The sequence below is a fragment of the Brassica rapa genome, chromosome A05 (assembly GCF_000309985.2).
Source record: "Brassica rapa cultivar Chiifu-401-42 chromosome A05, CAAS_Brap_v3.01, whole genome shotgun sequence".
NCBI lineage: Eukaryota > Viridiplantae > Streptophyta > Magnoliopsida > Brassicales > Brassicaceae > Brassica > Brassica rapa.
In genome coordinates this window covers 11,051,123-11,061,620 of record NC_024799.2, presented here as the reverse complement: position 1 = coordinate 11,061,620, position 10,498 = coordinate 11,051,123, and the positions used below count along the sequence as shown (strand labels likewise).

General features: G+C 27.1%; 1 protein-coding gene across 1 annotated transcript; it reads left to right on the top strand.

Moving 5' to 3' along the window:
* The first annotated feature begins 9,200 nt into the window (after positions 1-9,200).
* On the top strand, positions 9,201-10,268 carry LOC103868634 (leucine-rich repeat receptor-like protein kinase PXC2). The gene is made up of 3 exons (XM_009146716.2): positions 9,201-9,254; positions 9,442-9,776; positions 9,965-10,268. The coding sequence occupies exons 1-3, from the start codon at positions 9,201-9,203 to the stop codon at positions 10,266-10,268; spliced, it is 693 nt and encodes a 230-aa protein (XP_009144964.1).
* Positions 10,269-10,498: the final 230 nt, after the last annotated feature.

The window sequence follows — 10,498 nt, the reverse complement described above, 5'->3', positions numbered from 1 at the left end:
TACTAACATATTTTCCAATCACTATTATAAAAATGTTTTCAATATATATAAGAAAAATACAATACAAAGCTCAATTTCAAACACCAACTTAAATTATGGTTTTTATATTTCACATTAACTTTTAAAATATAATATATGTGATTATTTATATGATTGTACGTATAAAATACTATTAATTATAAGAAAGCTTATTTCATGGTACGTATAAAATACGATTAATTATATGATAACACATATTTTGTAACATATGATGACACATATATGATATATATATAATAGTGATTAGGGGTGCGCATTCGGGTTCGTTTTCGTTTTCGGGTTTTTTTGGGATTTCGTGTTCAGTTCAGATATTTGAGGATTTAGTTCGGATTTGGATAACCAATTTAAATAGGTTTGGTTTAAATATTTGGATAGAGAATTAATAATTATTTAAGTATTTTGGGAGTTTTGAGTATATTTTAACAATTTAAGATATTTACGTTTGATTATTTGTATATATTTTCAAGCATTTAAGCGAACTTAAAAGTATCATATATATTCTGGATGTTTTTATATATATTAAATCTAAAAATAATTAATATATATAAGTATATAAATCTATTTTGGATACCCAAAATACTTCGGTTCAGATCGGATTAGATTTCAGTTCTTCAAATACCAAAATTTTGAATAATTCGGATATTTAATCAATTCCGGTTCGAATTTAGTACTACTTATTCGGATTGGGATCGGTTCAATTTTTCGAATTTGAATTTTTTGTCCAACCCTAAATAATGACATAAAAATCAAATAGATTTTGGACGTGCGGGTCAAAATCTAGTAATGATTTTATAAGTCAAGTACTTGAGAAAAGGAGACGTTGTAATCGTTTACCCGGTGTTTCAAAAAAAAAAAGTCAAGTACTTGTGAAGAAAATGACAAGAGCTTTACAAAACCGTTGACTGGCTCAATTCAGAAGAACACGCTGTAATCTTAGTCGACGTGGAAAAACGAGAAATAATTAAAGGAGACGTGCAACAAACTACAACCTTCTTCTCGTTGACTTTGACTTTTGTATAGCTGCACTTAATTGGTTGATCTGTCTCTTTGGTCTTTATCGTTCACTAATTAAAACTCCACCTTCAAATGTCAATGCTCACAAATAATTGAGTTAATGTATTAATATATATATTCTTTTTTGTATGCCAATTGTCAAAGTAACAACCTCCAATGATTTTGGTTGGCCGTAGTTTTTTAATCTGTAGAATCCCAAATTGAGCTGTTAGTTGCTTGATATTAAATCTTCATATTGAGCTCTGTGTTTTTTTTTCTATGAATATCTCTAAATAATTATATGGAACTAGGAGTTTCCGTTCGCCATGTGGAGAAATAATAATTTTAAATATAGTTTTAATTTTTAAAATATTAGTTTACATTTTGACATTATTAATTTTATATTTTAACTTCATTGATTTGAAAAAAAAAACTATAAATATATTTTTGTAACCTTGTTTCATTTTATTTAGTTTGACTATTTATGTTTAATTTAATTTTAATTTTGTATAAAGTTAGGATTCCATTTTTTAAAAATCATTTTATTTAATTATTATTTATTTAAATATATCTCTTATTCCTTATTTTATATACGTCTTTATTCAAATACTTAAATTCTAATTTGTGGATTTTTTTTGGTTTTAGTTAAATAAGTTAAAATGGTGAAAATCAATATGTTAATTAACCTAATAAACTGATAAATTTAAATAAAATTTATTCATTTAACTATCATTATTTTTTTTATTAGTATTGCTTTATTTTTTGTGTTTGTTAATGTACACTTACAATTACTTTTGATTATATATATACACAAAATGTGATATATAAGTTAATGTAAAAAATACGTGTACTTATATTTAGTTTATTTTTATTAATTTTGTATATATATATTATTTTGATGGTAATATATGAGTTATTAGTAATTAATATATTTCAAAAGTTTTCCTAAAAATAAATATTTATGTAGAAAGTTTACTTTAATGATGAAAAGATTTATTAGTTGTTTCTGTATTTAGAAAACTTTTCATGGAAATATAAATATTTATAAAGAAAATTATATATGTCATAATGCCATGTCATATTTTTCTTAAGTCATGTCATCTTTTTTACTGTTGATAATGACTGTTGTGATGACACATATATAAATCACTTCACAAATAATGTATATATATTCGATTTTCCTCAGAATTATCTAGACAAGTTATATTTTTCAAGAAATTTCTTTTAAAAAATTGCTTAAGAAAAATTGTTTCTCCTATGACTCTTTGGGGCGTAAACTACTTTTAACAAATATTAAACAAACTCTAATAAAACACCAAAACATTAATGTTGATGTGATTTATCTCCAATGAAACATTAAAAATGACATCATCCATCAAAATATTTTTTATATATATTTCAACAAATAAAATAACTAAATGAGTATTATCAAAGGGGGATTTTCATTTTTACCACTTTCTTGTTACTATTATTCATGTTTACCACAAGTAAAAAGACATATTTAAAAATATCTTATTCATTAAGAGGTAAAAGACACTTACACCCTTGTTATATATATATATATATTAATAAATAATTATTTAAATAAATAAAACATTTTTTTATGTATTCGAATTATACTTTCTCAAATTCGAACTGTTTTATAAATTTGTTTTTTGAATGTTTTTTCCAAAAAGTTTTTCAAAATTTCTTTTTGTAAAATCAAAAATTATTTTTGAAACTATTTTAAAATTTTTAAATATATTTAAAGTATTTATTTATATATTTATTAGAATCATAAATTTCACATTCCAAAAACCCTTCCCACCCCTCAACACTAAACTCTAAGTCTAGATTAGTTAACCATGGGGTTATAAATGTTTTTCCTTATTATCAGTTACACCAAACTGTAACGATTAAAAGTTCATTTATGGGAAATTTTCATTTTTACCAATTTCTTGGTACCATTATTCATTTTTACCGCCACTAAAAAAACATTTTCAAAAATATTTTCATTATTAAGTAACAAAAGACTCTTATACCCGTATATATATATATATATATATATATATATATATATATATATGTTTTTATGTTTTCGAATTATAATTTTTCAAATTTGAACTTTATATAATTTTTTAAAAAACTTTTTCAAATTTTTTTTCAGAATTTATTTTGAAAATCGAAAACTATTGTCGAATCTATTTTTTTTAAATTTTAAGTAATTATTTATATATTTATTAAAATCTTAGATTTCATATTCCAAAAATTCTAGAGTCAATTAGCTAAAAAACCACAAAGAAGTTAGAAATTAAGTAAATGCACATGATGTGATAAGTTATGTGTCTATGAACAAAGATACCATAGTGTGGGGTTTAGGGTATTGAGTTAATTATGGGAAAAGTTGTGTATATGGGATGCAATTTCACAAAATTCTATCTAACCACTCAACTCTAAACCCTAAGTCTTGATTAGTTAATCCTAGGGTTATAAATTTATTTTACCCTTCATTAAAAGTTAGAGTAAAAGTGGTTAGTGTAAACATCAAAAGTGATACTATAAATGTGGTATTTTTGGTAATTTCTCTTCATTTATAATGTACTTGTAAAAAATAAAAAAAATTTATTTTCTACTAATATTTTACATAAAATAACTAAATATAATTTACTATAAAAATTTTACATTTCTAAATAAACAATGTAATATAAAATTACAAAACTTTGACATAGAAATATAATAAAATGATAATTCGTGATTTAAAAATAATAAATAATTTAAAAATATTAAAATTAAAAGTTAATTATATATATAATAATGTTTTCGTGTAGAATTTGGTGTTATAGTTAGAATTGAAAGAATAGAGTTGAACACCAGGTCCAAAACACCAAATTTAATGCTATTTTAATATTGTACTAGATTTTGACCCGCCCTTCAAAGGGCGGGTATATTTTTTTGTTTTTTTTTGTTTTGAGAAATTTAAATTTTATATTTGTGTAATATGAATTTTATTTAATATATTTTTGATAACTATATTATATATGTCAAGTTGCATAACTATACACTCGTGTCATATGCATTTCATTAATTGTTTTTAAACTTTATTCTTAAAAATTGCAACATATTATATTTTCTTATTAGTTACCTAACATAATTAGTCAAGAATATTCGTATTCAAAAAATTTGACTCAGAATCGACTTGAAAATCAAGTCTTATATTCTATTGAACATAGCCTATGTACTCGAACAATTCTTAAAATGTTATATCTGAAAAGCAATATCAAATCCAAGCCGCACCGAAGACCGAACAAATTTTTGAAAAATGTGTAAAAATAAAATTTTAATATAATCTATTAAATATATACAGATATATGTAAAATGTCAATATGGTCTTAACTAACTTTAAGTAAAATCACATTTAATAAATATTTTTTAATCGAATAACATATTTAAAACCCGTTAAACTAAATGAGTTTATATGAATATTTATTTTTATTAAAAGTCCACCTAAATCCGTTAAACCCTATTTTAATATCATGTACTTTGTTAATTGATAAACTTAATGTATGTGTAAAACATTTAAAATTTAAATAAATTAATGTCTTGTTTAATAAATCACAATTTCTTAGGCTGAGATGTAAGTTATGTTAATTTACTATGATAATGATTTTTGAAAAAATTGGTGTTCAGTTGTATTGTTGCTATAAAACATATGTTAAATATGATTACAGACTTTAAGTTGAAAAGCTTTTATATACTTTGTTGATAAAGTTTTTTTTATTAAATGCTTTTATATCGATGTAAACAGATTTGAATCATACATGGCTGGAACTGAATAGAGTAATATATAAAAATTCGCTTCAAATATTTTAATATATAAGATTAAATTTTTTGTCAACTAATATAAATTATAGGGCAATTCTATCAAATAGCTATGTTTAAGTTCTTGTCATAAAAATAGTTCTAAAAATGACCAAAATAACCTTTTTTATTTCAAAAGTTTTAATATTTGTTTATTTTTTATTTTTTTAATTTGAAATCCTATTTTCAAAAGGACAGAACTTAGGTTCACCCCCTAGGGTGAACCTATAAATTCACCCCACCATTTAGGACCAATCAAATTTCCACATAGATTATTAATTAAAAAATACTAAATTAAATAAAAAATAGCTACAAAAAATAAAAAGACTAATTTTAACGACGCTAACGCTTCCACCTAAACCCTAAATCTTAAATTCTAAACCCTATACCCTAAATTTTAAACCCAAATCCAAACCCCTAAACCCAAACCCTATACCCTAATCATAGATTCTAAACCCAAATTATATACCATAAACCCAAAAACTAGACTATAAACCTAAACTCTATACCCTAAACCCAAGTCCTAGACCCTAAACCCAAACCATAAACCTTAAATCCAAATTATATACCCTAAACCCAAAATTTTAACCATAAGTCCAAACGGTAAATCCTAAACCCAAACCGTAAATCCTAAACCCAAAACCTATACCCTAAACCCAAATCCTAGACCTAAAACCCAAAGGGTAAACCCTAAACCCAAACCCCAAACTTAGATTCTATAGGATTTGAGTTAAGGTTTACGGTTTAGGTTTAGGATCTAAGACTTGGGTTTAGGGTATAGGGTTTATGTTTATAGTCTATTTTTTGGGTTTAAATTATATAATTTGGGTTTAGGGTCTAGGATTAGGGTTTAGGGTATAGCGTTTGGGTTTTGGGTCTAGGATTAGGGTATAGGGTTTGGGTTTAGGGTCTAGGATTAGGGTTTAGGGTATAGGTTTTGGTTTAGGGGTTTGGATTCGGGTTTAGAATTCCGGGTATAGGGTTTAGAATTTAAAATTTAGGGTTTAGGGTTTCGCTGGAAGCGTTAACGTCGGTAAAATTAGCGTTCTTATTTTTTGTAGCTATTTATTGTTTAATTTAATATTTTTTAATTAATAATCTATGTGGAAATTTGGTTGGTCCTAAAGGGTGTGGTGAATTTAAAGGTTCACCCAAGGGGGTGAACCTAAGTTCTGTCATTCTCAAAACCCCACCCTTTAACTTTAAACCCTAAGTCTAGATTAGTTAACCATATGGTAAAATATATTTTTTATCTTTTAATAAAACTTATTTTAGTCATTTTCTTTATTGATAACTATTTTTGTAACAAAAACTTGAAAAATGTTATTCTAGGAAATTTCTCTAAATTATATATACCATTATTATTAGGCTTGTGTAAAACTGTAAAAAATAAAAAGCAGTTTTAATATTTTTATTTTCGGAACAAACCAATATTTTTCAACAGAAACAAATCAAATTTATTTGATATAATTTGTAATTTTGTATTTTGCTTGTGTTTTAATCTATTCTTATTTTTTTTACATGGGTAAAGATATTAGATGATAAGAAACTCGTTGTCAATCATATTATTTGGGTCGGTCAGTGAAGAATAAGATTACTTAGCATTAATTATTAAATATATATTTGTCGACCAAATATTATGCATTTATTTCTTCTACACACAGATATTATGTACCGTTAACTATAATATGTATATTAGAGAAGTGGATCCGAGAACTTTGGAATCACAACGGAGGTTACAAAATATTTATGTAAACGTTATGCTCAAACTATTACGAAGTGGTAGTTACTTTGGAAAAAAAAAATATCACGTGGTGGTTACTTTCAAAAATTAAAAGGGCATTGCAGTTATCATATAAAAAATATGTATTGTTGAAATAATTGTTGGACTCTATTTTTATCAATGGGTCACACTGCTGTTTTAATAGAATAGATTTGGTGTTATGATTGGTGTTACCCAAATCCCCTATATAGTAATCATCATAGAGCATTACAACATATTTTTGTAGTCACGTATCATCACCTAAGATGATTCTTAAAATTTTTAGAAAAATAAATTGGTCCATATAAATATGTATTATATTTTTATTAAATTAATTATCAAATTGATTAGTAGTGTGAAAAAAAAATATTCTCAATTCTTTCTTTAAATAAAAACTACAAAATTACCTAATGTGATTAACATATATATGATAGTTAACGATTATGAATAATACATATTTGGTAACATCTTTTGTATCCTCTCTCTTTTTGTTTAATTTTTTTTATTTTTAAAAAAATTAAACAATCACATTAAGCATTTAATAAAAAAATTATATTTTGAATTTTTTAAAATGATTATAAATTATTAAAAATTGTAAAGGTCGCGCATTAAAATTTTTGTGAGCAATGGTTTAAATCTTTTTGTTCAAGCAATATACAAATGACCATAAATCGTATGAATATGAAGTCTTATTGATAAATATTCGTATTATATATATATATATTAATATCATTTAAATTAAATTATATACTATATAAAAATATATACATATGTTAGTTTCAAAAAATTTCATTGAAAAAATAATGAGATCTTAATATTTTGAAATTTTTATTGAAATATCTCACATTAAAATATATGTGATTAATTGTTTAAATTTTTGTTACAGCAAATATACAAATGTTAATAAAATAACATGAGTATGAAGTGTCAATGATAAATATTTATATTAAAATATACTATATATCTATATAAATATCACTAAATTTTAAGTATATACCTATTAATTAAATAAAATTATTGTTTTGATTTATTTACCAAAAACATGATTGGAAATAAACAAAAAAATATGAAACTAACATATGTATATATTTTTATATAGTATATAATTTAATTTAAATGATATACTATAATGTATATATTTTTACATATACAAATTTTTTTTTAAATATGTAGTTTCTAATATGTTATATGATCCTTACAATCCGAGAAATACATTTATTCAAATAGAAGTGATTTTTAATATTGGAAGCATTATATATATATATATGTTATTTAATTCAGATTAAATAATTTAGTCTTGGTTTACATTTCTAAAACAATATTAATAAAATATCATGACAAGATTTCAATCACCTCCTTTTGAGTTTGTTCTAGAAATAGATGATTTTGTTGTTCTAGAACTAGATGATTTTTTTTTTGCTGTCAAAAAAAAAAAAGAACTAGATGATTTTTAGACCGAATTGGTGAATATATACTACAAAGACATTTACATTTCGAGTCTGTATTATATTCTATAACAACTTGATATATTAGATTTGAAGACTAACCTATGAATAGAGTGCCAGTGATTTTCTTCAAATTTTTTATTCTTAGATATGTATATAGTGGAACTAATTTTTACAGATGACCATCTTTTTAAATTGACACTTATGTAATTCACCGAATTCACATAAGAAGTTAAAAAAGAAAGAAAACTTATATCGGTGAAACAGAACGAGAACGAAAGTACAATTTCATAGATGTAGAAAATGAAATCATTTATGGAGAATCAATAGTAAACAAATCAAGAACAGAAAACCTAATCTCCTTTCATCATTTCACAATTGATGTTGCCTTTCTGGTTTTGGTGATTTGTGTCAGCCGCAAAACTTATTTTTTAGTGCATATAAGATCTTAATAATAATTAAAATGAGCAACATTTGTTTCATCATTTTTATAATCGATAAAAATTGTAGTTTTGCAAAATGTTAAAATCATTTAATGAATAAATATTAGTATAAAGATTCACTCCGCACAATAGTTCGGGTTATCATCAGTATAAGTTAGTAATAAAACAGAACAAAGTATCATAATAGAGCATCATGGTCTTAATCATTGGTTCTTCCATAGTACGCTTGTGTGTAAAAAAAAAAAAATATATATATATATATATATATATATATATATTTATGGAGCTGAGCAGGGAGAGTGAGAGAGATAGAAGCCAAATGTTTCTTGCCATGTGTGTGTGGCTCTTTCAAGCAGAACATTTAGCATACATCTGAACTAATGTTTCTAAATGTTCAAAAAAGCGTGGAACCCTTTAGACTAATGGTTTAAGTAAATGTTCATAAATATTTTTACATCAGGAGGTCTAAGGTTCAAACTCCAGAACATTGATTTCATATAGCGGCCCAGAATGTCGTAGTCAGGCGTATAATATTTCTCATCGTTAGAGCAGTTCAGAGTGGCGCAGTTAAATATATAATATTTCTCAGGATGGCTTAGAGTGGTGCAGTCAAAAGTAATATTTATCATCTATACAATACTAAAAGGAATATATGAGCCTCATTTAGGCCATCCACGTAGGATGAAAAAATCGACCAATAGGAACCCTGCATTCAGACACGTCATCACAGCTTTGGTATCTATAATGTTTTTCATTTGGGCTTTCGGAATAGTTGGCCCAGAGCCAGGCGTGACCACGATTCTTTATCTTTAATGCCGACATCATGTTAACCCTAATTTCATCTTCTTAGCGGTACACCAAAACTGAGTAACCGATTCACCACGATCTGTGTTGAAGTCATAAACTTAACATTTAATCTCAGTACTTCTCATTACATCACAAACCTTTGATCTCTTCGGATTCTTCACGATTGGAGCTTATAAATAGGCGTTTATGCGAACTGGGTCGTGGTGGGATCGGAGTGGTTTACAAGACGAGTCTCCAGGAAGGGCGTCCTGTGGCAGTCAAGAAACTGACCGACTCGGGTCTGATCAAGTCGCAGGAGGAGTTCGAGAGAGAGATGAGAAAACTCGGCAAACTGATGCATAAGAATATCATTAAGATCAAAGGGTACTACTGGACGCAATCTCTGCAGCTCCTGAGCTATGAGTTTGTCTCAGGGGAAGCTTATACAGACATCTCCATGGGGACGAGTGCGTTTGCTTGACTTGGCGTGAATGATTCAGCATCATTCTTGGGATAGCGATAGGTCTTGCTTATCTGCACAGGAGTAACATCGCTCACTACAATCTGAAAGCAACGAACGTGCTCATAGACGCAGCTACATGAGAGGCCAAAGTCGCTGACTTTGGGTTGGCTAGGCTATTTGCCTTGGCGCTGGACAGGTGTGTCTTGAGCGGAAAGGTAAAGAGCACGTTGGGGTACACAGCCCTGAAGTTTGCATGCCGGACGGTCAAGATAACAGAGAAGTGCGATGTGTACGGGTTTGGGATCTTGGTGCTGGAGGTGGTAACGGGGAAGAGGCCGGTGGAGTATGCGGAGGACGACGTGATGGTGCTGAGTGAGACGGTGAGAGAGGGGTTAGAGGAAGGGAGAGTGGAGGAATTCGTTGACGGTAGGCTGAGAGCGAACTTTCCGGCGGAGGAGGCAATACCAGTGCTAAAACTAGGGTTGGTATGTGGGTCCTAAGTGCCCTCGAATAGGCCGGAGATGGAAGAAGTGGTGAAGATAGTAGAGCTCATACAGTGTCCCTCTCAGGAGTTTGACTGACGACGACAAAATGGAACAATATTTCTTTATTCCTTCTTCAGTTTTAATATGTATAAAAGTTCCATCTTCTTCTAAAGAAAGGTTTTGTTTTATTATGAGTTTATCATGCTAGCTGAGCTCAGTTCAAGGAATCTTTCACACTTGGGGGG